The sequence below is a fragment of the Kickxella alabastrina genome (genome assembly GCF_025024165.1).
Source record: "Kickxella alabastrina strain RSA 675 chromosome Unknown BX661scaffold_8, whole genome shotgun sequence".
Lineage (NCBI taxonomy): Eukaryota > Fungi > Kickxellomycota > Kickxellomycetes > Kickxellales > Kickxellaceae > Kickxella > Kickxella alabastrina.
In genome coordinates, this window is record NW_026251479.1 from 581641 (window position 1) to 607843 (window position 26203).

The following is a 26203-nucleotide window of genomic DNA, read 5'->3' on the forward strand; positions in this document are numbered from 1 at the left end:
ATCTCCCGCGCAGCCACACTGCTGTTCTCGCCGCCCATGCTGATGCGCCGGTCGTGGGCGCCCCAAAAGGCTGCCCCGGATGCACCACTATTCTCGCGATCCTCTGCAGTTGCATGCACTACGTCATGTGCCAATCCCTTAGCAGCAGCTGTCGCTGGTGCCCCCCAGGACACCTGCCTTGACACTATTTCTTGCTGTAGCTCGTCCAATCGCTGGCCCTTATGCCTTGTTGTGGGCGGGTTTGTCAGCGTGCTGAGGTCGTTGACCACTGTGGAGGCGGAAACTGAGGAGCTGTCGTAGGGGAGTGCTGGCTGTGCTTGTCCTGCAATTGGTGCTGCTGGTGCTGGTGCTGCTCCTGCTGCGGTTGCTGTGTTTTGTTGAGCGTGCTTTTGCGCTGTAGCTTTGTTCTGCCCTTGGCGGTGCCGGGTCGGTGCTGGTGTTGCTTGTGTCTTTGCTGCGGAACATCCGCGGTAATAAAGTCGAGAGCCGTCCAATCATCGCCAAATAAGATATGCTAAATGTACAAGTGATATGGATGAGAATGAAAGCCAAAGTTGAATACAAGAAAAATAAAGGAAAAAAAGAGAGAGAGAGAGAGAGAGATGAAATAAATTATTAATAAAATAAGAGAAAATAAAACAGTGCAATAGTAAAACAATTATTTAAATAAATACATAAAAAACAAACTCTTTTCATTTTATTTTATTTATTTTTACAGTTTTTCTTTTGTATTATATTTTCCAATGCAATGAAAAGTTCAAATATAAAGAAAACAATGCCACTTTTCATCTTTTTATTTTATCACAATGCCGCATTGTTGTTGGCATTCTCCTTTCTCCTTTTTTCTTTTATTTAGTTTGAGTTTTTGTGAAATACAAAAAAAAAGAAGAAAAAAAAGAGACAAAGGAGCAGATGGCAGGACAAGAGTGAATAATGCATCCATTATTTTAAAAAGAACTGAAAAATTACAAAACTAAAATCCAACCACGTAGAGTACGCATTAAGCCTCATACGTTTTTTTAAACATTTACCTTGTATTAATTTAAAAATGAAGAAATTCTATGCAATCATGCACTCTATTTTTGAACGACAAAATCAAGAATTCAAGTTTTTTTTTAAAATAATCAACTATAGTGAAGACAAGAATAAAAAACAAGAATAGAAAAACAGATCCTTTTTTTGTCTATCGATACAGTGTAACTGATGCACCAAGATGAAAAAAGAAAAGAAAAATTGGCTTATCAAGAGTAAAAAAAAAAACAAGGGAGGATGTAGTCCACTTTATGTTTCCAGTCCCTCGTTTACTTTACTGCACCTTCTTTTTTCCTTCCTTCCTTTCCTTTTCTTTTTTTGGGATGCAACATTCTCGCGTACTACTACTATCGGCTACACTGTAGCTTGCCTTTTTCGTCCCTTCTTTTGTAAAAACCAAGAAAAATTTAAAGAACGACGCAATATGCCTCAGTCACATGAGGTAATCGCTCAACAAAATTATTTATATTTTTCCACACTTTTTCTTTCAACTGTTTCTTGCCTTCCTATTGTTCCTAAATAGGTCATTGGCATTTGCCTTTTACGGACCAGCGCAAAAAAAGACAAATAAAACACAGACACAGACACGCTTAACTCGGAAATTCATAGAAAAAAACACTCCGACAACTATAAATAAATAAAAAAATGTAAATTACGAAACAATAAATAATAAAAAATAAAAAATTAGAAATTAGAAATGAACAAATTGGAAACGCTCCCGCCCATTATTCATATTGCCGATGATATTGTTGTTGCTGCTGTTGCTGCTGATGGGACAACAAGGACGATACATTCTGTCCAGAAGTGGCTTGCTGTGCCCCACCAAACAAAACGCTTGAATCGAACAATCCACCACCACCACACCACCACCACCACCATCAAACATACTCTCCTGAGGCGAAAACATACCCCCGCCATGCATACCATTAACAGCCGCAACAGCAGCAGCAGCGGCAGCCGCCGCCGCCGAAACGTCCAATCCGAATACGCATCGGAAGCACCTGCGCTCAACGGCTGCATAATATCTCCCGACACAGCCGCAACAGCCGCCGCCGCCGCTGCCTCAGCAGCCTCAGCCTCGGCCTCAGCGGCAGTTCAGCAACCGGGTCCTCCTTGATAAAGCTCATATAACCCTCGCGTTCCTCAATCATCAGCTGAATCTGACTATGCCCGAGAGACCGCGCCACGTCACCGGGGGTCTGCCCGAAAAGCGATTTAATCGCACACGATGCACCAGCATTCAAAAGAAACTCAACAATATCCGCACGCCCTTGCGACCCATACATGCAAGCAAAGTGCATCGCTGTCATGCCATTGTTGTCTGTGTCGTCTAGTGGAATTCCCTTGTTCTTCAGGAATAAAAGCAGGTTGAGCATCCCGAGAAGTGCTGCGAAATGCACCAGTAGGCGGCCGGTGGCCTCGTGGCGCAGGCACAGTCGACTGGGATCGACCAGCCCGCGGTTGAACAGGGTCATGAGCAGGTTGATCAGGCATATTTCGATCTCCATCAGGTTGCAGCTCTCGCTGGCGGCGCGCAGAGACCGCAGGATGTTAATTGCTGTTGGGTCCTGCATTATCTTGCTCGCGCTGTGTGCGCCCGAAGGTATCGGGCTGGTCAGGCGCGATGACTGCGGGCTACTGCCCTTGCTCTGTGCACCAGCCGGACCCATCCCGGGGGATCCTCCGCTAGACTGCGCGCTCTTGTCGCCGGATTTGAGCCCGATGATCTGCAGGGTCAGCTCCAACATCGCCTGGTCCGTGTCCTCGATATACGTGAATACCGATTGCTGTGTCGGCTGCGTCATCCCCAGCTGCTGCAGGTTGGAAATGCTGCCGTTGCCCTCGTAGACGGTCATCGTGGTCAGGTCGCGGATGCGCACGGCCGCTGGGCCCAGCACCTTGGACGGCGGCAGGACGCATGCGAGGTTGGACGACGACAACACCTGGATGCGCGCCACCTGCGAGCCGCCAACGTACACTGCCATTTTTGGGTGGAAGCCGCGCCCGCTGATCAGCACCGTGGTGCCGCCGGCCAGCGGGCCCTGCGCCGGCGCCAACTGCGTAATGACTATCTGCTCCGCCCCGTTGCCGTTGTTAACGCTGCAGTTACCAGAAGACAGATGCGACAGCATTGATGGCACATTGTCGCCGCCAAACACTGTGGTGCTGGCGGCGCTCAGCGGCTGCTGCTGCTGCAGGTTAAGCGTATTCATTGAGGCGTGGTGCCCGTGCATGTTGCCGTAAACCGGGCTCATGGGCATCAATGCCTGCTGCTGGTTGAAGTTTGCCACCATGGCTGCTGCAGCAGCAGCCGCCGCCGCCGTCGCATTGCCGCCGGCACCCTGCGGCCCACCGATATGACCGAAAAGCGATGGCCCAGCGCCATAGTTTCCCGTGCCATTGCCGCCGGCCATGACCGACTGTGGCAGATGGAAGGGCGATTCAAACCCGCTAATATGCGCAGCCGACAGCAGCGGCGACCCAATCGGGGTGTTGCCAAGGCTGGGCGTGCCTGCGAGCGACGCAAACTGCGAGTATGTGTCGAGCAAATGGTGGTGGCTGTAGGGCCGGAGTGTCGGCGAATTGCGTGCCGAAAGGGCTTGTCTCCCGCCCTTAAACACCCCAGGGGCTTCGCCCAAATGCAGGCTGCTGCCATGGGGGGACCCCAAGCCAGCCAGCGCATGGTTGGCATATGCCGCGTTGCCGTCACCCTGTCTCTCGTACTCAGCCTTGGTGCGTGTCTTGCGCTCGGTCTTGAACTTGGTCGACTTGTGGTCGTCTGTGATCATGATTGGCGCCGACATGAGCGTGGCCAGTTCGTTGCCTTGGCTATCACGCAGCTTGAGGCAGACGCAGAAGCCAACCTTCTCGTTGTGATGGCGGCAATAGCAGGTGATGCGCGTCGGCAGGACGACCTCGCCCTTGGAGAAGTCCAGCAGATCGTTGCAGTTGAATATAACAATCCTCTGCCGCTCCATAGCGATGCGCGCCTCGTCCCAGTCGGACTCCATTGTGCCGGTGAATCGGCCCTGGGGCTCCATGGTCGGGGACCCGGGTCGGCTCTGCGCAGGTGTCGTGCAGGTGCTGGGCGCGGCGCTGCGCAGGCGCGCGTCCTTCCGCCGCAAAGACCGCTTGTACTCGCGGCGAATGCACCCGAGACACGTCTCAACTTTGCGCGTTGGGTCGCTCGAGCATATGACGCTGGCCTCCAGGTGCACGACGTGCTGGGGCGTCAAGGGCATCCCGGCATCCCCCGGCGTATGCTTCTGCATGCGGTGGCGGAACTTCTCGCGCGACACAAGGTGCTCCGGAAGCGACAGGTGCGACCAGCAGGTGGCGCGCTCGTTGTTGTCGTCGGTTGTCAGTCGCAGGGTTATTTTAATCTGCGTTTCGACGCGTGATTTGGCGTTTTCGTGAGGGATGCCGTCGATGGTCATTGTCAGGCCTTGGCCTTGGTATCCTCTACCCGCTGGAGGAACTCTGTGCTGGCCACCGGGTATGTTTGCCGCGAGAGTATGTTTACCGGGTGCGCTTGCGCCGGCATGCTGGAGACGCTGTTGATGGACATGCTGGGTATCGACCCGGTGCTGATGCCGACCGAGCTTGCCGGATGGGCGAATGGCGAGTTTGGATTGCTGAACATGCGGCTCTAATTAGGCAGATGATTATTAGAGTCGGGCCCCGTGTGTATGTGAAAAGGCAAGGTATATGTAAAAAGAAGAGGTTATGCCGATTAGTATAAGTGGCAAAAATGGTTGGGAAAATAAATAAAAGTTGGGAATTGTGTATGTGTGTGGGGGAGGGGATGTGAGGAATGTACAATGTACATGTTGGCAACCAAGCTGGTTGTTTCTTTGAAAATAAAGAAGAATGCAAATGGGAGTAAAGCACACAGCTGGCTGTCCTTAAGGGTAGGCACCTCTTCACCTCTCGACGCGACAAACGGGGTGCAAAGAAGTGGAATGCCTTTTTCTTAATTGCGTTGTATAAAGCCAGGTCCACTTAATTGTACGGAAAAATAAATGAACTGGAATGGAATGAAGCGGAGGGAATAGAGGGGTGGTGACATGGTGTTTGGACATCGTAGAACAAAAAAAGCAGGTGCAAAGGCTGAATAGGTATTTTCCCGGCCAATTCTGGCTTAAAAGGCGCTGTCCAAAATGAGAAGGCAACATGTGAGCATGGAGGAGTATTTGCGTTAGAAAAAAAAGAAAGCGGGTCGTTTCGTAGTGATAAATAGACACGTAGGATATTAACGAAAGAACAATGGCTGCATTTTTGGAATCAACATCAGCTAGCAGATGGAAAACGTGGTATAATATATATGTATATGTGTATGTGTATTGTATGTGTATGTGTATGTATGTGTATGTGTATGTGTATGCAAGAAAACATGTTCATTCAAACAGGCGGTAGCTCCACAAAGAGGGAGATGGAGAGCAAAAGCATGTGAGCTGCAGAGTCAGGCAAAAAAAAAAGAAAGAAAGAAAGATAGTCGAGGATTAACCTCTTCCCCCTCTACTTACAACAGAGAAGAGTAAAAAAAGTAGTTAAATATTTCCCACGCAAACCAACCGTCTCATTGCACAGGTTCTCTCAAAAGAAGCAATACAAATATTCATGTTGTACTTACCGAATCGATATACCCGTTGCCGACCGTCCCCTGTGTGCCCATAAACGAAGTAGAGGCAGAAATAGCAGTCGGCGGCAGCTGAGTCATGTTCAAATTGGCCATTCCATTCAGCAATCCCCTCCGATTAAAGGCGCCCACGATGGGAGAAGCCGTCGCCGACTGAACCGCACTATTGACTGCAGAATCGAAACCCCAGTGATACTGCATCTGTTGACCCAGAGCAGCCAAATTAGCATAGCTGTGGCGGCCACCGTCCATGCCGACCTGGTTTGGAGACTGGGGGAGAGAGGGAGCTGGGGAGGCTCGCACGGAGTGGAAGCCTAAACCACTGCCATTATCGATGAATGTTGCTGGCGACCCTGGTGTCGAGCGAACGGAAATATCGTTGGCCAGAAAGAACGCTGAAAAGTCTGGAGGGAGCATGGGCTGCTGCTGGTATTGTTGGTGCTGCTGCTGTTGCTGCTGTTGCTGTTGGTGCTGCTGCTGTTGCTGCTGTTGTTGTTGGTGCTGCTGTTGCTGTTGGCATTGCTGGGTGTTTTGAGCCTCATCAGCGGCTGTTGCTGAGGCCGAGGCTGCTGAGAGGTAGTCGTGCAAGCTGGCTGCTGCGGCCCCGTCGGAATTAATAGTGGCGTTGCTGTTGTTTGCACCGGGTGCGTCGCTGTTTGCCGAATTCATATCTTTTTTGTTACTGTGATAATATGTAGGTTTTTTTTAGCTGGTGTTGCTGCGCAAATAAAAAAGAATGGAGAAATGTAACGATACAAGGGATTCCGCTGTGTTAAGCCTATAGAAGGTAAATAAATAGAAAAATAAAAGAAAAAATACGGAATGCGTTTGTGTTGGTTGTAGTAATCAATTCGCTCAAATAACAAAAAAAATAATAATATAGAAGAAAAAAAGAGAAAAAATAATCGACCAACTGTTTGCTAATTTTTTTTCGTCCCTTCTCGGACAAGAATTTTTTTCTCGCACCCGGTAAAAATAAATAGTCGACAAATCGACTAATAAGCGAGTTGAACGCAAGAAAAAAATGGAAACAAACAGTCAGGTCCATTTATGTCTAGATAATGTTTAACTTTTCATTCGTCAAAGCCAATATTCTAGTCAGTGGTTCTTTTTTTTACCATTATTCCCCCCCCTTCTTTTTTATTTGTAAACCATATGTAAAGAGTAAAACTTACCTATTAGAAGCGCAATAATTATATTTTTCGTTAATAAAATGGTAAAAGGAAATAATTAAATAGCAATAAGAGAAGGAATAAAAAATTAGCAGCTTATTTTTTAGAGTCACTTTTTTTTTCTCTGCACTATTTCAGAAATTTTCTATTTTCTATTTTTTTTTGCTGTTTTTCACATTTTCACGTTTTCAATTAAAAATTTCAAGGTTTCTTTGTATTTGTGACACAGAGGTGAGCCGCAGCTCGTATCAGATTAACATCCAACAAGAGAGAGAGAAAAAAAAAAGAAACAGCCGAACCAATAATGGTGACTCAGAAAGAAACAGTGTATGTGGGACAATAAGTGCGTAAGAGCTTTTCTCAAAAAAGCACGTGTTAGTGTGAAGAAAAAAATATATTTTTTTAAAGACGAGGGGGGGCATTCTTCTGCTCAACAGAGTGGCCGCACTCCTCAAGCGCACCCGCAACAGCAGCCAGCATAACGTCAACATAGCCATTGTCCTGTGTTGCCGTAATGCCCATATGTCCCAAGCGGAAATACCTGTGCGCCAGCCCAGCCAGGATGCCACCGGCAGCCACTACGCCGCGGGCCTTCAGCTTGGGCAGGAGATCAGCAGCCTGGATCCCCTCAGGCAGCCACACGGCAGTCATCGCCGTGGCAGCTGCTTCCCTGGAAACCGCCACGGTCCGGAGCCCCCACGCCTCAACAGCACCCTTGACCCTCTCGGACGTCCGCTCATGCGCAACAAACACTCCCTCCATGCCGCCGTCGTTGGCCAGAATCTCCTTCAGCGACGTGTTAAGCGCAAAGATAGTCTGCACACAGGGCGTGGCAAAGTACTTGACAGCGCGGTCCTCGTATGACCGCATAATCGGCAGCCACCGCGCCCAGCTAACATAGTAAGCGGCACAGGCGTCGCACGAGAGCTCATAGTGGCCAGGGCGCGCTGCGACGCTACGACAACGGATATTCCGGCCGGGCAGCCCAGGGCTTTCTGCGACGCTGTCACCAGGACATCCACGCCCCAGGCGTCAAAGTACAGCCGCTCGGCGGCAGTCGCGCATACGCCGTCGACTATAACCAGAGTATCTGGGGAAAGCTCCCGGACGAGCTTTGCAACGGCCTGGACGTCGCCCAGGACGCCCGTCGATGTGTCCACCTGCGTCACCGTTATGGCCTTGTACTTGGTCGTCTGCAGCTCCTTGCGGACCAGCGACAGGTCCTCGCGGTTACCGGGCTCGGCGCGCAGCCGGGTGACTTGGCCGCCGTAGCATTCCAGGCAGTCCGCGAGCCCTTCGCCAAAGTACCCGTTGGAAAGCACCAGTACGTTGTCCTGTGCCTCGATCAGGTTGGCTGCGGCTTGGTCCCAGCCTAATGTGCCTGACCCGGCGATGATGAAGGGCTGCGCGGTTTCGGTTGCCACCACTTGGCGCAGCATCTCAATGGACTGCCCAAAGACCTCAACGAATTTGGGGTCGGTGTGCGCTGTCGCTGGTGTGCTGTGTGCTTGGAGGACGCTGGACGACATCTCGACGGGGCCTGGGATCAGGCAGAGAGGGCGGGTGTTGCTGGTCATTGTGCGTGAAATGTGTTTCTGTTTGGCTAAGGGGAACGCAAAGGATGTGGGTTTAAGATGTATCGATCTTTTGAGTATGTTTAGAGCAGAGCGAGCAAGCATAACAGTGTATAATCCCGAAATGAAGAAGAAGAGAAAGAAAGAAGGGTTGGGAGGATTGAATCGGAAAGTGTTTGGATCGCAAGCATCTCTCAGCCCGCTTGGGGCCGGGGGCTTTTTGCTTTATATCACATCCGAAATGCGCGATTTTTGCTGTATTAATTCGCGCACTTTAGATATCAAATGTCTGATAAAAAAAATAAAGTTGGCCTCGTGTCCAACGTTAGATACCGAGAGATATCGAAAAGTATTGAAAATATCGAAAGATATCAGCAGACTGATAAACACAAATACTCTCACATGCTATCATCTTGAACGTCACAAACCGGCGTCTCCTTTTGTGGCCAAGCACAGTCAGTCCGCACAGGATAAAATAAAATAAAAGGATCATCTCATATTACGGGAAAAAAACAACCCACTCAACGCACACACCGAAACTGTCAGCGCCTCGTCGGCACAGCCCTTTTTAGTCAGAAAATAAATGAAAATGAAAATGAAAATGGACATGTACTCAAAAACTAAACACACCCAAAAAAAGAAAGTAAAAACTAGACAAAAATCTGCTATTCCTTCAGCTCCTTTAGTTTCCGCAGCTAACATCGCTTCCCGTCGCCTTGGTGTTCAAAATAAGCCCAACAATAAGACCGTACAGGGCCAACACCTCAGCGAAAATCAAAATCAAAATCATACCCACAAACAAACGAGGCTGCTGAGCCGTTGCACGTACGCCAGAGTCCCCGACAATGCCAATGGCAAATCCAGCCGCCATACCAGAGAGTCCAACGGCGAGGCCAGCACCCAATTGAATGAACCCAGTGTAAAGAGCCATCTGCTGCTTCAGTCCGTCGGTGATGAGGACGGAGACAACAAGACCGTAGATACCGATGATACCTGCCATGACCACCGGAACATGGAGCGGACGACAAGGTCAGGGCGCAGAATGCCCATTGCCGTGATTCCGACGCCAGATTTGGCCGTGCCATATGCCGCTCCAAAGCCTATTGTTGTTGTTTATTGAATGCGGTTTTGAGTAATAGGGAAAATAAACTGACAAACTAAGTACTTGTGGTCTGAGCCAAATTGAACCGAATTGAATTGGATTGGTAAATGAAGAAATTGCAGAGCTATTTCTTTGTTTCTCGTTTGGAAATTTCATTAAACTTACAGCAGAAAATGGTCGCGGCAGCGCAGCCAGGGAGCCAAAGATGGGCGCATACACCGGGCAGTAGTCGTGGACGATTGCGGACATTGTTAATGTGGATTTAAATAAAGGAGGGGTGGAATAAAGTATAAAGATGAATCTAGCTCGAGATTAGAACAAAAATGAAATGAACGAGAAAATGATTTGACAGCCAACAACAACAACAAACGAGAGGGGAAAAGTGTGAAAAATGATCTTTCGTCATCGTGCCCGATTCAAAAAAGCCAATCCCGCATTCTTCAACTCGCTTGATTGCAATAGTGCAGACAGAGCAAATCAACAACATTTTAATTAAATGCGGATCAAATAATTAAAATCAACACCACCAGCTAGGCCGATGACGCCGATGCTGCCGCCGCCTTCAGCGGATGCCTGGACTCAGCACTGCTGGCGCTCCTCAGCGGCTCACCCTGGTGGTCGTCCGCCCACACAGCAGCCTCGACGTCGGCCTCCTGGATTTTGGCAAAGTACATGGGCCGCTTCTTGAACGCCGCCACCTGCGAGTCAATGACAACATGGCGAATCGACGTTCCAGGGCAGTCAAACATCGGATCCAGCAGCAGATTCTCCATAATCCGCCGCAGCCCACGCGCCCCCGTTTGCTTGTCGATAGCTTGCTGCGCAATGCTGTACAGCGCCGAGCGCGTGATATGCAGGTGCGCGCCGCTCAGCGCCAAGAGCGCCTCGTACTGCCGCACCAGCGCGTTCTTGGGCTCCACGAGCACGCGCACCAGTGCATCCTTGTTCAGCGCACCCACGCTGGTCACCACGGGGAGGCGCCCAATGAACTCGGGGATCAGCCCAAATCTAATCAGGTCACTGGGCTCTGTGTAGTCCAGCGGGTTGAACGGCTCGGCCAAAGCTGAAGAAGCACTGGACACAAAGCTCACGGGCGCCACGTTCATTGCTTGCAGGTCGATTGGCGACGACGTGTCTCCAAGCTTGCGCACCGGGTTGCCAAACCCAATTGACGCCTTGGCAACGCGCTCCATGACGATGCGGTCGAGCCCGACGAACGCACCGCTGAGGATGAACAGAATGTTGTTAGTGTTGACCTGGTACACGTCGCCCTTGCCGCCGCTGGCGCCACCACTGCCGTTACCGCCTGGCGACGGGCCAAATGCTCCTGGCAGCCCGTTGCCACGCCGAACAGGGCTGTTGAGGATGCCAGAGCCGCCTGGAGCTGTCGCCGGCGGCGGGCCCTGCGGCAGATGGCCCATGCCCTGCGGCGGCGGCGGCGGCGGGTAGGAGCCACTGGCACTGCCATTCCCGTTGTTGCCGCTTCCATGGCCCGACTTGTGACAGTGACCACGGTGCCCTCAAGCATGCGCAGCAGGCCCTGCTGCACGCCCTCGCCCGACACGTCTTTGGACATGGAGAACGAGTCGGGCTTGCGCGCAATCTTGTCAATCTCGTCTATGAACACGATACCCTGCTCGGCGCGCGCAACGTCATAGTCGCAGCTCTGCAGAAGCCGCTGGATGACAATCTCGACGTCCTCGCCGACATATCCAGCCTGCGTCAGAGGCGTCGCATCAGATATCGAGAAGGGCACGTCCAAAACTTGAGCCAGCGTCTTTGCAAGCAGGGTCTTTCCTGACCCTGTCGGCCCAAGCAGAAGCACGTTGCTCTTGTCCAGCATTGTATCGAACAACGAGGTGTCGCCAGGTGCTGCAAAGACTGACTGCTGCTGCTGCTGCTGCTGCTCTGAAGAAGAAGAGGTGTTCTTGCTGGCACCACCCTGGTGATCCTTTGGCGGATTGACCGTATTAGAGCCGGCGGCAGAAGAGGCTGAGGTCGGAGACGGAGCGGCCGAGTCTACCGTCTCTGAAGCAAAAATCCCATTGTTATCGCTGCTATTGTCAAATGCACCATTCCACGGGCGGCTGACAAACGGGTTCTGATTGGGATACGCGCTGCCAGTGCCATTGCGCCCTACTAAATGAAGCAAACAAAAGGCACGTATATTTTTTGTTCCATAGCAGGCTTCTATTTAGCCGCAAAATCCGTCATCAACAAACACTACGCTCCATACAAAGCTTGCAGCTTCTTTCCTTTCACATGTGTTAACTTTTTGCATCGTCTTACCTTGACTAGGCTGAATCTGTCGATCAAAGGGGTCAGTGAATGGGCGTGGCTGAGGAGTAGAATAGACTGACGGCGCCGGAGCTGATGCTGCTGCTGAAGTTGCCGCTGCAAATGCCTCCGACAACTGCTCACGCTGCCGCCTGAGCGTATTCGCCCGCACACGGTTGTAGTGGTTGTACACGGCGACAGACAACGTCTTCTTTGCTCGGTCCTGGCCAATTACATATTCGTCGAGGTAGCGCATAATCTAAAAGCAAAGTAAATCGTACGAAATCGCCTGTAAAAAAGTTAGAGCCTTGGCATCAACAGAGAAAAACGAATCAAAAAATGACACATGGGTACGCTTAAAACACTCACCATCTTGGGGCTAATTGGCTCGACACCTGCAGGAGAGCTCAAGGGCGTCTGTGGCAGCGATGACTTGTCCGCCGGTCCGTCATTTCCAAAAAACACGTCCCTCTGTCCGCCGTCAGCACTGCTTCCCGTATGTTTCGGCGAATGCGTGCTGCCGCCTCTGCTGCCATCACCACTGCTGCTGCTGCTGCTGTGGGATCGAATCTCTCGACTTGCCACCACCACTGCTGTTGTTGCTAATAACGCTGCGCTGGTGCTTCAGCTTTTCTTGCATTGTCTTGCCTGATTGCTGCTGCGGCCCAGGTCCATCAATGTAGTCCCACTCGCGCCCGGCCTTGTACAAAACAGTCGAGGTCGAGAGCAGTGCGCGGGGATAGAGAGAGTTGTAACCGTGCGGCTGTACGGCTTGTCGTGTCAGCATTCTAACAAAAGCCGCCGCTCGGTGCTGACACAAAAGACGGCTGGACATTGTTTAACGAAGCAAAAGATGTTATTATGAAGGATAGGGTGACTTGTTGCCGTTGTAGTTGTTGGTACAAAGTGGTAGCGAGAGTGATAAAAATGAATAGAGTGGTTGTGGATATTGGTACAATAATAATATTATAAAGTAGGAGGGTTACAGAAGAAAGGAGGAACAAAAAGATGCAGAGAGGGGGAAGTTTGGATAACAATGGTCGCAAGAACGCACGCATTCAGCTGCCAAATGGACGGCCGTAGTGTGTGAGGTTGACTGTGCAAACAGCAAAAGTGGGCACGTGGGATACAAGCTCAGAGTGGCAACGTACAAAATGGAATAGGGGATGAGGACAAGGAGGCGCCGGAAAATAAGCTGAGCATGAAAGTGACTCCGTGTCCCGGCTTAAAGCGGTCAAACATCGAAGAAATATTTTCTTCAATTTAAGCACCCCGTCGCATAAAAGCGAGAGCGGAAAAAGGCGTCTTTTTTCTCTCTCTCTCTCGCCAATGACCGATTACTACTGCTACGTCACCCACATAGCAGAAATCCCACGTGAGGGGAAGGTAAAAAGAAACAAAAAACGTGCTCGTGGGATCACGCATATTGCTGCCATAAGGAATCCAGCGCAGTTTTTGCCATCCACCCATAGAATCACTGCGCGCGCTTTTTCCGCGCTTGATTTCCCTCGATAAAACAAACGCAACTTTCGAAGCTTTACGGCCGTTATCATTCCAATAACTCTTAAAGTCAAAAAGTATGCCAGATAGAAACCCGTATGGAAAAGAGATATTAACAAAAAGATTAAGTCTTATTTTCCAGCGAAGTTGCAATAACCGAGAGCACGCACATGCGTGTGTTCTCTAATTGTTTCACGCGCGACATCAACACCAAAACAGCAAATATCAAATATCAAATATCAAAGCGACTTTAATTTAATTACCCGAAGGAATCAAAAACTCTTTCCCGGATTTGTTCTTGACCTCTTCCTTGACTCGCTCCATGCAGTCGTAGTATTCCCGGCGCAGCTTGCGGCACCCAAAGAACTTGTCGTAGATGGAGGGCGGGTCAATGGAGCATTTGCGCCAAGTATACTCGCATTCGGCGCATTCCTCTTGCGCGATTTGCTCGATCTGCTTTGTGGTGTAGAAGCGGCGCCGGTTGGGAGGTGCTTCTTTGTCGTTTTTGACGAGGGAAATGTCCGGAGATGCGTCAGGGTTGACTGGGTTTTGGGTTAGCTTGGCCTTCATTTGCGAGATGTACGAGCTGAGGAACTCGTCCGTGCTGCCTGCCCCCGGGTTCTGCGACGACCGATCCGACATTGTGTGTCAATTGTTCTGTGAGAGAGTGTGTTTTCAGCTATCTGTTCGATATGACAATTTCCGTTAGTTTCCGGTGAGTCTGAAGAAAAAATATATGTGTATGTAGCTGATATTGCCGAGCACTAGAAGCGCTGCGCAAAAAAATATACAACATTGCAACAATGGCTAGACCACACCGACTGATGCATCGGGCTTTTGGGATGCTTTGGCGCGCCCATTCGGTCGTGTAACAACCAACACAAAAAATACATTTTACACACAAATGCAATTTATATTTCTGTATTTTCTATCAAAATTAACAACAGCTTTATTTGCGAATAAAAAATACGATTTGACTAGTTGCCGCCGAGCAGCTGCAGGGCCAGGCGCTCCTGGTCCTCGAGCGACATGGTCGAGTTGTCGACCTCGAGCACGCGGCCGCGGTTCTGCTTCTTCTTGCGGTCACCCGGTCGCTATCGCTGGCCTCATCCTCTTCACTATGCTGGCGCTCGTATCCGCGCTTACCAGCCCTCTTCACCTCGACCTCCTCGTCGTCGTCGTCGTCGTCGTCGTCATCGCTTCCGTCGCTTTCATACCGCATCACGCCGTCATCCGACTCGCTATCGCTACCAGTGCCCAGCACAGCAACGGCTTCCTCGCGATCGCCAGCCTGCATGCCATCTCCTCGCGCTCTCTAATCTTGCGAGCCAAGATCTTGTCCCTGCGCTTCTGGCGCGAAACCTCCAAATCGTCAATATCGGCCTCAGCCATAATGATTTTGTTGCGCTGCTGGAAGTCGTCGACAAGCTTGGACACTGCGCCCTCTTTACGGAAGCTCTCTTCGTCCTTGAGCTCGTACATGGGCCGTGCGTTGCCTTCGTCGTCAAAGACAATCTTGGTGTTGCGCGTGTTCTTGATCACTTCTCGCGGACCTTGCGCAGCTGCCGCTTGGACATCTGGTCCGCGGGGATGTTGGGAATGACCACGGGCAGGCCGGTGTCCGGGTTGATGGCAATGGTCTTGACCACAGACGCCTCCTCCTCCTCTTGCTGCTGCTCCTCTTCGGCTTCGGCGTCGGAATCGCTCTGTTCTTCAGAGTCGCTTACGTCGCTGATTGTGTGGTCGGCGCGCTTGAGCGTGATAAAGTCGTCGTCGTTGTCGCTGGCCTGGCCATCATTGCCGCCGCCCGCAGAGTGGTCGACAAGCTTCTGGTAATGGTCGGCCAGGACGCCGGCGTTCTTGCGTGCAAACATCTTCTCGACACGTGTCTTGGCCTTGTCGCTCTCGGCCTCAGCCGCATCGGCGCCGGGCATCTGGTCGCGGTCCTCGGGCAACAGCGACTTCTCGTCCTCGTACGACTTCTTGGTCTTCTTGACAAACTTGATATTGGGCGCTCCGGGCAGACCCAATGCCTCGGCGTACTCCTCGAGCGGCAGGGCTTCGACATCAAAGACCCGCTTGTTCTTCTGCAGGAACACTGAGCGCACGTAGGTGACAAAGGCGCGCTGGCCAAGGTACTTGATCTCGGAGTCCTGGAAGCAGAAGTTCTGCAGCTGCTTGGCCACTGTCATCACCTTGTTGCTCTTGGCGCTGATCTCCTTGATGGGGATGTTCTTCTCGGCCATCTGGCGCGCCATCTCGGGCGCCTCGCTGGGCAGCAGAAACATCAGCCCCTTGCCCGCAGCGTCGTAGCGCGCAGTGCGGCCGACGCGGTGCAGGTACGTGTCGCAGTCCTCGGGGCAGTCCAGCTGCACGACCCAGTCGACGGCGGGGAAGTCCAGGCCGCGGGCGGCAATATCTGTGCAGAACATCACGGCCTTGTTCATCCGCATAAAGCGCTCGAAAATCTCCACGCGCTTCATCTGCTTCTGCTTTCCGTGCAAGTGTAGCAGGGGTGTTCCAGGCTGCATCCTGCAGAAGGTCTCGTAGATGAAGCGCACCTGCTTGCCGCTGGACATGAACACAATGGTCTTTGTGTTGATGTGCGTCTTCATGAACGAGAACAGCATGTCGAGCTTCTGCGGCAGGTCCACGACCATGTAGTACTGAGACAGGCGCGATGGCGTGGCAAAGCGGTCCGACTCGTGGACGCCGACGTACTCGGGGCGCTCGAGGCTGAGGCGCGCCAGATCCTTGACCGACTTGGTCTGCGTGGCCGAAAACAGCAGTGTCTGCCGCTGCTTGGGCAAGTTGGCAATGATTGCATTCATGCTCTTCTTAAATCCCATGTCCAGGATCCGATCGGCCTCGTCCAGAACCAGGACCTGGAGGTTGTCGCAGTCGAATCCAACAGTCTCGTCCATATGCTGCAGCAGGCGGCCGGGCGTGCACACGAGGATGTTCATCTTGGCCAAATCTCCTTCTCCTCCTCGACCCGCTTACCGCCGATGACCAGGCCGGCCGAGAATTTGTGAAACTTACCGATCTTGCACAAAACATCAAAAATCTGCATCGCCAGCTCGCGCGTCGGCGAAATCACCAGGGCCCCGAGGCCGTCCATGCTCGTCCACCGCGCGCGGTTCAGATTCTCGAGGATCGGCAGGAGAAAGGCCAGCGTCTTGCCCGACCCTGTCTTGGCCGCTCCAAGCACATCGCGCCGCGCCAGGGCGTAGGGCAGGGCCTTGCGCTGGATCTCTGTCATCTCGACGTAGTTGGCCCGCTCGAGTCCGCGCAGAGTCTGCCATGAAATGGGCATTTCTGAAAACAGCTTGTGCTCCGGAACTGTGTTGCCTGGCTTGACCATCTCCAGGACGCGCTGGCCCAGGGACTCGAGTTCCTTGGCGTCCTGGTCGCGCCGACTCATCCGCTGCTGAGCTGTGGTGGCCCCGGCGGTCTTTTCTTTTTTTGAAGACGACTTTCTGTAACCAGACATGTAAAAAGGGGGTTGAAAGAGAAATTTAACAGTAAGGGTGTTTTTTTGTATGTGCAAAGGTGAATTGAATTGAGAAGAGCGGGCTGGAGGGAATGAAAAATAGACGCAGAGTTGGACGATGTAGAAGAGCGTCGGTAAAAAAAAAAGAAAAATTATGTTTTTTTCTTGTAGGGCTGGTGATCCGGGCGCAAGGCAGTGATTAGATCGCGGCTGATTTTGTTTGATAGTGAAGCCGCCCACAGTGCAATAATTGCGGCATTTTTTGCTTTGCATCAGCCTCGGCAGGGGCGGGGGCGTGGCTCGAGCCTTGGCTTGGCAATATTTCTTGTTCCGCTGCATTTGCGCCTTCTCCAATTCCATTTTAAACGCTACTTTTCTATTTAGATTCGAATAATTCGATTTAAAATCAACACTATTATTTCACAGCAACAGCAACAGCAGCAGCAATGAGCAACCAGTGGAACAACGATCCCCAGCAGCAGGCCAAGCAGGCGCTGCGCAACCTGCAGCGCATGTTGGCGGCGGCAGTGGCGGCGGCGGTCGCGGCAATGCGCCCAAGGGCGCCATCGGCGCAACCGGGCTCCTCGTTGGCCTGGGTGCCTTGGCCTGGGTGGCCAACACCTCTCTATACAACGTCGACGGCGGACACCGCGCAATCAAGTATTCGCGCGTCAGCGGCGTGCAGCCGGATATCTACGGTGAGGGCACACACGTGCGGCTGCCCTGGCTCGAGATGCCCATCATCTACGACGTGCGCGCCAAGCCCACCAGCATCCAGTCGCTGACCGGCACCAAGGACTTGCAGATGGTCAACATTGTTTGCCGTGTGCTCTCGCGCCCCGACCAGGCGTCGCTGCCGCGGATCTACCGCACGCTGGGCACTGATTATGACGAGCGTGTTCTGCCGTCGATCATCAACGAGGTTCTGAAGAGCGTCGTTGCGCAGTTCAATGCCTCGCAGCTGATCACCCAGCGCGATCGCGTCAGCCGTATGATTAGGGAGAACTTGACTAAGCGCGCGCTCAAGTTCGACCTGGTTCTCGACGACGTGTCGCTGACGCACATCACCTTCAGCCCCGAGTTTGCCTCTGCCGTCGAGGCGAAGCAGATTGCGCAGCAGGATGCCCAGCGTGCAGCGTTTATTGTCGATCGCGCCAAGCAGGAGAAGCAGAGCACGATTGTGCGGGCCGATGGTGAGGCCAGGTCGGCCGAGCTCATTGGCGAGGCTATCAAGAACCAGCCTGGCTTCCTTGAGCTGCGCCGGATTGAGACTGCGCGTGACATTGCCCACATCCTGCAGAAGTCTGGTAACCGCCTGGTGCTCGACGCCAGCAGCCTGCTGCTGAACGTGACCGAGTCGTCATCGGTCGAGAACCCCAGGAGATGATGATTGGAGGCGGCGGCGGCAATAGCAGTGACGTCGTACGGATCAGCCCTTTTCTTTATGCAAACATAAATCAAAAATCCAAGCTTGGCCGTCACGATTTCTTTTTCTGTGTTCTTTAGCTTCCTTTAAATTCAATTTCAAATTCAGCTTTTCTTTTTTAAATACTTCGACCTTTAGCAGCAGCAAAACCAACAGCAATTCTACTCATTCATCCATCCACTCACTATGGACTACTTTGAGGCACTCAAGACATCGCCCAGCTCGACAGCAGAGTCATACGCGCACTCGCCTATCCCCGTGCCCAAGGCCACCGACATCGCCTCTGTCGTCTCGTACATCAAAGCAAACTGCACAGACCTGTATTTCACCAGCGACAGCGACGAGCCCGTCGGAGTCTACCAGCTCTCGCCGCCGGTCTACACATGCTTGAGGGCGACGCCGACAAGCTCAGCTGCCCAGCGCACCCGCCTTTGCTGAGTTTGTCGCCGGCAACGTCACCCCGAATGAGGACGGCTTTGTGGCCGAAAGGCGTCCGCTTGGCGATTTCTTTAAAAGGCTGTGTGGCCAGCAGGTGTCCGAGCGGCAGCGCAAGCTGGCAGAGTCGCTGGAGGCCGGGTTTGCGCAGCTGACCAAGGAGCCCGGGTGCGAGGGCGCGTATTATCGCGTAGGCGTCCTGCCTAACATCGAGATCTATGTCGTCATACTCGTGGACGGCCAGGTGGTCGGGCTCAAGACGCTGTCGGTGGAGACCTAGTTTGATTCGTAGTATTAATTGATTAAAATGTGAAATTAAGGTCAGAAATCGGACTTCTTTTGTTTTAAATCGAACATGTTCTTCAAATGCACGTCTCGCGCAATCGACACAGCCAAAGAGGCAATGGTGCCAAATAGTCCGCCGGCCATTATAGCTCACACGGTGGAGGAAAATAAAAAGGAATCTTCATTTATTTTTGTAGACCGCAATTAATCCGCGTGCTACAAACAATTGGACGAGTGATGTCCTCCGGCGATTGCGCCATCGCGACCTCCACTTCTGCAATTCCTGCCTAAAGGGGTTTTGGCAGCCAATTGTCAAAGCGCAAAAGCGACAATAATACACTATTTTTATTGCAAATCCATATTATCCTTTAATTGCTCCCATCCATGACCGTTTTTTTACGCGCTGTGATCATTGGTGCCAAATTTGTTGGGCGCGTTCTCTCATTTTTATTTGCCTTGTTCGAATATGGCAATTCGAGCGATTCAAGCAATTCGCGCTCTTGCCTGGTTGGTATTTGTAACTGAGTGAGAGGGTGCGGCAAAAATAGGAAGAAGAAAGATAAGCATTACACTGCAGCGCACGAGCAGTACCATCACCATTAACACTCGTTGTTAATTATTTGCGCTGCTTGACGCGCACAATTTTTATTTACAAATTGAACAGACAAGGCACTAGTTCCGCCAGGATATTTTTTGTCGAGTACCGGGATGATGTGACAGGCGTCCTTCCCTTCAATATAAAAGGGCTCGATGTGGAAAGGCAAGTCACATTGAAGACCTTACTCTGTACTCTATACTTTGAAATATTTACACCCTTTATTTCTCTTACATTTTCAATAATTATATTTTATTTTTACTCTCATCACCCTAATTAAATACAAATCATTGCCATGGCCAACACACCCCACGGCGGTATCCTCAAGGACCTTTACGTCCGCGACGAACCCATCCACAGCGAGCTTCGGCTGAGTCAGAGACGCTCCCGTCGGTGACGCTGACCGACGGCAGCTGTGCGATCTTGAGCTGATCCTCAACGGCGGCTTCAGTCCGCTCGAGGGATTCCTGACACAAGCCGAGTACGCCAGTGTCCTGACCACCAGCCGCTGCCCACGGGTGAGGTCTGGACAATACCCATCTACCTTGACGTCGATATTGCTGAGCTGCAGCGCCTGGGCGTTGAGGCCGGCAGCCGCGTGACTCTGCGTGACCCGCGCGATGACCAAGCCCTGGCAATCATCACAGTATCCGACCTCTATACAGTGGACCGCGAGGCCGAGGCTGTCCAGATCTACGGCGCCAACGATCAGGCCCACCCTGCTGTGCACTATCTGTTCAACAGCACCCGCGACACATACGTTGGTGGCCGCGTCCAGGCTGTCAACGCGCCCCAGCACTACGACTACGTGGCCATCCGGCGGTCGCCCGCCGAGGTGCGCGCCCTCTTCAAGAAGCTCAACTGGACACGCGTCGTCGCGTTCCAGACGCGCAACCCGATGCATCGCGCGCACCGTGAGCTCACTGTGCGTGCAGCACGTATGCGCCACGCCAATGTGCTGATCCAGCCGGTCGTTGGGCTGACCAAGCCCGGAGACATTGACCATTTCACCCGCGTGCGCGTCTACCAGGCCATCATGGCCAAGTACCCCAACGGCATGGCGCAGCTTTCGCTGCTGCCGCTGGCTATGCGCATGGGTGGTCCGCGCGAGGCCGTTTGGCACGCTATTATCCGCAAGAACTTTGGTGCCACGCACTTTATTGTTGGCCGCGACCATGCCGGTCCCGGTTCCAACTCGAAGGGTGAGGACTTCTATGGCCCCTATGAGGCACAGGACCTTGTTCTGCAGTACAAGGACGAGCTGGCCATCGAGATGGTCCCCTTCCAAATGCTCACCTACCTGCCCGACACTGACGAGTACCAGCCCATTAACGAGGTCAAGGAGGGCACGCGCACGCTGAACATTTCGGGAACCGAGCTGCGTCGCCGTCTCAAGACCGGGGCCCCCATTCCCGAGTGGTTCTCCTACCCCGAGGTTGTCCGCATTCTGCGCGAAGCCAACCCACCGCGCGACACCCAGGGCTTCACCGTCCTGCTCACCGGTCTCCACGCCTCGGGCAAGGAGGCCATTGCGCGCGCCCTGCAGGTTGCCCTGAACCAGGAGGGTGGCCGCAGCGTGTCCCTGCTTCTGGGCGAGACCATCCGCCACGAGCTCTCCTCCGAGTTGGGATACACCAAGCGCGAGCGCGACATCAATGTTTCGCGCATCGCCTTTGTTGCCGCTGAGCTTACGCGCTCTGGCGCTGCCTGCATTGCTGCGCCCATTGCGCCCTACGATGCTGCGCGCCAGCTGGTCAAGCAGCAGGTGTCCAAGTCCGGTGGCTTCTACCTTGTTCATGTGGCCACTCCCCTGGAGGAGTGCATCAAGAACGACCGCGCCGGCGTTTACCAGCGCGCCATTGCCGGTGAGATCAAGGGATTCACAGGCATTGATGATGTCTATGAGGCGCCCCAGAACCCCGATTTGGTTGCTGACATCACCCAGACGTCGATTTCGCAGATCGTCCACGAGATTATCCTTCTGCTCGAGCGCGACGGCTACATTGGAGACCGCTAATTGCTGGCCAAATGTTGCCATTTAATCTATTTTTTGTGTAAATTTAAGCTATCTCATATTCCAATTTTACTTGATTGATGCAGCTGAAAAAAATAATCAATCGATTGATCGAGCTTGTGTATTTATCATGTTTGCAAACCGGTCTGCTTGATCCCAACACTCGTATTTTTGTTACTGTGAATTAAGTGGCGCGTAAATAAATAAAAATAATGAAACTAGCGCGTTAATTTTTCTGCTCTTCCGTTTCTGTTTCTGTGGCTCTTGTTTTCTTTACTTGAAATTCATATTTTTCAAAAGTAAATTGCATCATACTAACCTCTATATCTATATCTTCATCTCTCTCTTTCAAAACATGCTCACAGACGCCTCGCTTTGCAGGCCACTAGAAGACATCAGCGATGACGAAGTCATGGCGTAGCCCGCACACTGAGCAAGCGCACGAAGCACAGCCATGGAACCGCCGCCGACAGCACAATATTCGAAAAGCTAGGCCTCCCGATCCAAAAGGCACTCACCAAATCCTACACCTTCTTCTCCCCGCTCCCGGAGGCCTCGACAGATGAATACGTCCTGGGCGTGGACGAAGCCGGGCGCGGGCCCGTTCTAGGGCCCATGGTGTACGCGACCTGTTTCTGCAAAGAATCATACTACGCTCAGCTCAGCACCCTGGGCTTTGCCGATTCTAAGCAGCTGAACGAAGACCAGCGCGACCGCCTTTTTGCTGTTATCCAGCAGAACGATGTGCGCGAGTCGAGTGGTTGGTCGATAAGGTGCATTTCGCCGCAGGATATTCACAATGCATGCTGCGCAGGTCCAAGTACAATTTGAACTCATTGGCGCATGACGCCACAATACAGCTTATAAGGGATGCTCTGGGCAGAGGAATCAACTTAAAGAGGGTGTTTATAGATACGGTGGGTCCTCCTGCATCGTATCAGAAGAAGCTGGAGGGGTTGTTTCCGGGCATTCAGATCACGGTCGCTAAAAAGGCTGATTCGCTGTACCCTATCGTCAGTGCCGCCAGTATCTGCGCCAAGGTCACCAGAGACGCCCACCTGTCTCGCTGGGTGTTTGCCGAATCGAAGTTGCAAAATAGTATGTCCAGCGTGTATGGATCAGGGTATCCTGGTGATCCCAAACCATTAGGTGGCTGAAGGAGTCGCTCGACCAGGTTTTTGGGTACCCCGGAATCATTCGCTTTAGCTGGTCCACCTGCGCAAGGATCCTCCTGGAGCAGGCCGTCGTTGTCGTGTGGGCCGACGACGAGGATGCCCCGAACAACGCCAGCCTCGTCAAGTACTTTTCCCAGGCCAAGGCATCGTCCGCCGCCGCCGCCGCCGCCGGCAGTGATAATCAGCGCGTCCGCGCAGCAAGTTTTTTGGCCACCGCCGCCCGATCAACATTAGCGTTTCGCTCTGAGCGAATCGTAAGAATAAATAGAGATGGAAGATAGGGAGAAGGAGATCTGTAAAATCTTTAATAATAGAAAAGGTAAATGCTCTTTTTGCTTATATTGCATCCAAGTAATTAGTAATTAGCAATTAGTAAGGAGGCGGCGGCGGTCTAGTAGTGGCAGGCGGCGGGTAAAACTCCGCACGGGCACCCCTGCTGTGGCTGCGGCTGCGGCTGCGTGCATACGGTCTGGCGGTGTCAAAGTCACGCTGTCTATTTCTGCGGTCTCTGGATCCATGATCGAAGTCGCGCTGGTCATTCCTGCGATCGGCAGGGCCGTTGTCGAATTCGCGATGGCCATTTCTGCGGCCTTCGGGTCCATTTCTATTTGCGTGTCCGTAGTCTTTGGGTCCGCCATCCCGATGCTCGTACGATCCACGGTACGAGTCGTGTCCTCTGGACGGGTCGCGGCGGTACGCAGGCGACTTGCTGCGCCCACCCCACGGCGCCCTGGGCCCGCCACGCGCCGGGGGAGGGGGCAGGTCACGGCGCGGGTACTCTCTCCTGCGCCTGTCTCTGGTATTGGCACGGCGGCGGGCATGGAAATCGTCATTGTCCCTGTACGACGATCCACCACCAAAGCCGCCGTTTCTCGGAGGCCGGCGGCCATCGTGCCTCTGGTACGGCCTATTGCCGCCCTCGCCTGCGCCAGTGTCTTGGCCCTTGTATTTGCCGGGCGTCGACGCGTGCGGCTTGTTGGTGATTGAGAAATCAACGCGCACCTTGCGGTCATGCAGCATCGTGCCGGTAATGGCGTTGCGGGCCTCTTGCGCGTCCGCCACGTTGGTCATGTTGATGAAGGCGTATCCTCGGGAGCGGCCATCCTAAATGTACGATAATTGTGGACGACAAGCATCGCAAATCATCCTCGTACGAGCACAGAGATACAAAAGATTGGGAGAAAGAATTGTTGGTGACTTTGCTGTTGTTGTGGTTGTGGTTGTTGTTGCTGATAGTGATGATAGTTGTGGAGATGAATGGATTGCTGCTGATTTGCTTTGTTATTTATTTTTTTGCTGAAGCTGTTTGCTGATTGTTGATGTTGCAGATTGCCTTACATTGGGATCGCGGATAATCTGGATCTTCTCAATGGGTCCGTATTTGCCAAACAGTTCCTCCAGATTCTGCTCGTTGGTAAACTTGCTCATGCCAAATATCCCCAGCACGCGCGATGGAATTGGCTCCTCCTACAAAGAAAAAACAAACAAGAAACAAGAAAAGAGGTAGACGAGTAAAGTGTTAGTAAGCGTTGGATGGCCGGCACAGTGGGCGGGTTAGCCGCAATGCCCTCTTTGTCAAGCGACTTACCTTGTTCTCAATATCGGGTCTAAATGCAGAGCAAACAAGCACAAGTTAAGAAAAAGAAAAGAGAAGGCGGTTAATGACAATAACCAAGCAGAAATAACAGTAATTGGACAACTATTCCAGTTGAGTTTCCTCTTTTGCACAACATAACCATTTTCTTACCTTCTACCACGGCTTCCGTCCCTGCCGCCGTTATAGTACCCAGCGCTCTCTCCGCCCTCACGAGGGGACCTGCCATTACCACGACTCCGATGACGCCTCCCCTCGCCGTACTCTGCGGCATTATCCGGCGCATACCTGCGATAATCCACAGGACTAAAGGACCTCCCGCCTCTCTTATAATTATCATCCTCCCTGCTTCTTCTGCGGTACGGCGACGCCTCTAATCTCCTTGCTCCTCACGGCTTCCCACTACACTGCGCTCGGGCTTTGGTGAGCGCTCGCGAGACTCGCTGCGGCCATAGTGCCGGTTGTCCATCCGCCGCTTGACCATGTTTGCCCGCCCGGGGGACAAGCCGGGGCTGCCTGCCTGGCCATCGTTGTCGCTAAGGCTTTCGGCTTGCGCTGCGGCCGCGGCTGTAATTAGGTTGGGCTCCAGAGCGAGAGGCTCGGAGGGCAGAATTGGATTGCCTTTGGACATATTTCTATAATAATATGAAAGGTAAAAAGAAAAAGTGCTTGGGTATTTCGGGTAAGTGAAAAAATAACTGTTGAAGGAAGGGAAAGAAAAGAAAAGAAAAGAAAAAAGATTGCTCACACCTTGTTTTAAATTTATAATTGGAATTGTAAAGAAAATAATAATATACACACTTTGACTTGCGCGCGCGTGCAATAAACACAAGAGAAAAATAAGAAGCTTTCAACACGATCACCAAATTAATTTTTTAAGAGGATCATGATTTTGCTAACGCATAAGCACGTGATGATTGCTGGGATTTCTGCTGGCTCGAAGAGCAGACCAAGACATGGCAAATATCAAATGTTGAGAACATGAGGCCAAGCTCTGCTCAAAGTCGATGACTGCCGCCTCCTCATTAATTTTATTACTTTGAGTTCCTCCTTCCATTTAAATTTATCCACAGAAAAGCAGCAGCAGTCAACTCTGTTCTTGTGCATATGCTTATGAAATAATGTGCAAAAAAGAAATAAAAATTAAAGTCAGAAAGAAAATAAATGCAAGCGCACACATGTATTTCGTAAATATTTTCTACACGCAGTCATTGTAAATATGCCCTAAGATGTCAAGCAAAATATTATTTGTTGCGGATATTCCGACCACATTATTGCACAAACAAAATATACTGTAAATAATCTTTTTTATAACATTATTATTGTAGGCATTGTTGCACCGTGCTAATAAGTATTATACAGATATTCCGACTACAATATTGCATAAAACATAGCGTGTTGAATGCATCCTGTAAAAACTTTTAACAATTATATTATAGGCCTTGCTGCACTGTGCTAAAATTTTTTAAACGAATACTCCTACCACGTTATTCCTCAAAAAATTGAGCATGGAATACACAAGGAGTAAACCTGAAAAATATTTAATACAAAGACTTTATAAATAGACAAATCGGATTTTCCGTAATTTTTAAAGTTAATAAACCGCAATAACCGAAATTACTAGAGCATATTATTTCATATAAAAGGACAAGCGATTTCTTGTCCAAAACATAAAAAATACAATAAATTCACCATACAAATAACAATTTAAAAACATTTTTATACAACTAACATAGCATTATGTCTAAACCCGTCGGTCAGAAAAACAACAACATGTCTGATTCATCTGAAAGTATAACTATCAATTTTGTTATTGCTAATTTCAATAAAATAGCTTGTATATAAGAATATTGGTAAACAACGTTTGTTTGTGATCCAAAAAACAACAAG

The 26203-nt window shown here is 51.4% G+C and overlaps 10 protein-coding genes across 10 annotated transcripts; 3 read left to right on the plus strand and 7 right to left on the minus strand.

Annotated features, from left to right (window-relative positions):
* Positions 1 to 1114: 1114 nt before the first annotated feature.
* BX661DRAFT_97260 (uncharacterized protein) lies at positions 1115 to 1797 on the plus strand. Its single transcript, XM_051539637.1, has one exon. The coding sequence runs from the start codon at positions 1214 to 1216 to the stop codon at positions 1553 to 1555; it is 342 nt and encodes a 113-aa protein (XP_051392555.1). The 5' UTR covers positions 1115 to 1213; the 3' UTR covers positions 1556 to 1797.
* BX661DRAFT_97259 (uncharacterized protein) lies at positions 1798 to 4712 on the minus strand. The gene has a single exon (XM_051539636.1). The coding sequence runs from the start codon at positions 4467 to 4469 to the stop codon at positions 2040 to 2042; it is 2430 nt and encodes an 809-aa protein (XP_051392556.1). The 5' UTR covers positions 4470 to 4712; the 3' UTR covers positions 1798 to 2039.
* Positions 4713 to 5684: 972 nt separating this feature from the next.
* BX661DRAFT_181104 (uncharacterized protein) lies at positions 5685 to 6340 on the minus strand (the record flags this gene model as incomplete). The annotated part of the gene is made up of 1 exon (XM_051535632.1): positions 5685 to 6340. A coding segment is annotated over one exon (656 nt), but the record flags the coding sequence as incomplete, so codon positions are not given.
* Positions 6341 to 7040: 700 nt separating this feature from the next.
* Positions 7041 to 8671, minus strand: BX661DRAFT_181105 (pyridoxal phosphate-dependent transferase). Its single transcript, XM_051535633.1, has 2 exons — positions 7755 to 8671; positions 7041 to 7698 (listed from the first exon to the last, which is right to left on the minus strand). The coding sequence occupies exons 1-2, from the start codon at positions 8520 to 8522 to the stop codon at positions 7246 to 7248; spliced, it is 1221 nt and encodes a 406-aa protein (XP_051392558.1). The 5' UTR covers positions 8523 to 8671; the 3' UTR covers positions 7041 to 7245.
* Positions 8672 to 9007: 336 nt separating this feature from the next.
* Positions 9008 to 9864, minus strand: BX661DRAFT_181106 (V-ATPase proteolipid subunit C-like domain-containing protein). The gene is made up of 2 exons (XM_051535634.1): positions 9681 to 9864; positions 9008 to 9410 (listed from the first exon to the last, which is right to left on the minus strand). The coding sequence occupies exons 1-2, from the start codon at positions 9766 to 9768 to the stop codon at positions 9100 to 9102; spliced, it is 399 nt and encodes a 132-aa protein (XP_051392559.1). The 5' UTR covers positions 9769 to 9864; the 3' UTR covers positions 9008 to 9099.
* Positions 9865 to 12380, minus strand: BX661DRAFT_181108 (P-loop containing nucleoside triphosphate hydrolase protein). Its single transcript, XM_051535635.1, is given in 3 exon segments — positions 9865 to 11015; positions 11030 to 11658; positions 11809 to 12380. 3 exon segments carry the CDS (start codon positions 12050 to 12052, stop codon positions 10050 to 10052), a joined length of 1839 nt encoding a protein of 612 aa, XP_051392560.1. The 5' UTR covers positions 12053 to 12380; the 3' UTR covers positions 9865 to 10049.
* A 1840-nt stretch (positions 12381 to 14220) lies between these two features.
* On the minus strand, positions 14221 to 16900 carry BX661DRAFT_181111 (P-loop containing nucleoside triphosphate hydrolase protein). The gene is given in 6 exon segments (XM_051535636.1): positions 14221 to 14372; positions 14384 to 14587; positions 14659 to 14829; positions 14850 to 15002; positions 15024 to 16262; positions 16292 to 16900. The coding sequence occupies 6 exon segments, from the start codon at positions 16787 to 16789 to the stop codon at positions 14274 to 14276; spliced, it is 2364 nt and encodes a 787-aa protein (XP_051392561.1). The 5' UTR covers positions 16790 to 16900; the 3' UTR covers positions 14221 to 14273.
* Positions 16901 to 17235: 335 nt separating this feature from the next.
* BX661DRAFT_193640 (band 7 family-domain-containing protein) lies at positions 17236 to 18176 on the plus strand (the record flags this gene model as incomplete). Its single annotated transcript, XM_051537796.1, is given in 2 exon segments — positions 17236 to 17303; positions 17318 to 18176. 2 exon segments carry the CDS (start codon positions 17236 to 17238, stop codon positions 18174 to 18176), a joined length of 927 nt encoding a protein of 308 aa, XP_051392562.1.
* Positions 18177 to 22315: 4139 nt separating this feature from the next.
* On the plus strand, positions 22316 to 22907 carry BX661DRAFT_181117 (ribonuclease H-like domain-containing protein; the record flags this gene model as incomplete). Its single annotated transcript, XM_051535637.1, has 2 exons — positions 22316 to 22667; positions 22694 to 22907. Coding segments are annotated over exons 1-2 (534 nt in total), but the record flags the coding sequence as incomplete, so codon positions are not given.
* Positions 22895 to 24944, minus strand: BX661DRAFT_220570 (uncharacterized protein; the record flags this gene model as incomplete). The annotated part of the gene is made up of 5 exons (XM_051538827.1): positions 22895 to 23823; positions 24058 to 24186; positions 24308 to 24326; positions 24467 to 24578; positions 24707 to 24944. The coding sequence occupies 5 exons, from the start codon at positions 24942 to 24944 to the stop codon at positions 23089 to 23091; spliced, it is 1233 nt and encodes a 410-aa protein (XP_051392564.1). The 3' UTR covers positions 22895 to 23088.
* Between the last annotated feature and the right edge of the window lie 1259 nt (positions 24945 to 26203).

What these genes read in the sequence shown, in the direction of transcription:
- BX661DRAFT_97259 (XM_051539636.1), bottom strand. Translation starts at nt 4,469, where the DNA reads ATGACCATCGACGGCATCCCTCACGAAAACGCCAAATCACGCGTCGAA.
- BX661DRAFT_181108 (XM_051535635.1), bottom strand. Translation starts at nt 12,052, where the DNA reads ATGCGCTACCTCGACGAATATGTAATTGGCCAGGACCGAGCAAAGAAG. An exon ending in ACAGATTCAGCCTAGTCAAG is followed by an intron (nt 11,659 to 11,808) that starts GTAAGACGATGC and finishes TGCTTCATTTAG; the next exon opens with TAGGGCGCAATGGCACTGGC.
- BX661DRAFT_181105 (XM_051535633.1), bottom strand. Translation starts at nt 8,522, where the DNA reads ATGCTTGCTCGCTCTGCTCTAAACATACTCAAAAGATCGATACATCTT. An exon ending in TGAGCTCTCGTGCGACGCCT is followed by an intron (nt 7,699 to 7,754) that starts GTGCCGCTTACT and finishes CGGTCATACGAG; the next exon opens with GACCGCGCTGTCAAGTACTT.
- BX661DRAFT_181106 (XM_051535634.1), bottom strand. Translation starts at nt 9,768, where the DNA reads ATGTCCGCAATCGTCCACGACTACTGCCCGGTGTATGCGCCCATCTTT. An exon ending in GCGACCATTTTCTGCTGTAA is followed by an intron (nt 9,411 to 9,680) that starts GTTTAATGAAAT and finishes TGGTCATGGCAG; the next exon opens with GTATCATCGGTATCTACGGT.
- BX661DRAFT_181111 (XM_051535636.1), bottom strand. Translation starts at nt 16,789, where the DNA reads ATGTCTGGTTACAGAAAGTCGTCTTCAAAAAAAGAAAAGACCGCCGGG. An exon ending in TGGTCATCGGCGGTAAGCGG is followed by an intron (nt 16,263 to 16,291) that starts GTCGAGGAGGAG and finishes GATTTGGCCAAG; the next exon opens with ATGAACATCCTCGTGTGCAC. An exon ending in CCGATATTGACGATTTGGAG is followed by an intron (nt 14,588 to 14,658) that starts GTTTCGCGCCAG and finishes GATGGCATGCAG; the next exon opens with GCTGGCGATCGCGAGGAAGC.
- BX661DRAFT_97260 (XM_051539637.1), top strand. Translation starts at nt 1,214, where the DNA reads ATGAAAAAAGAAAAGAAAAATTGGCTTATCAAGAGTAAAAAAAAAAAC.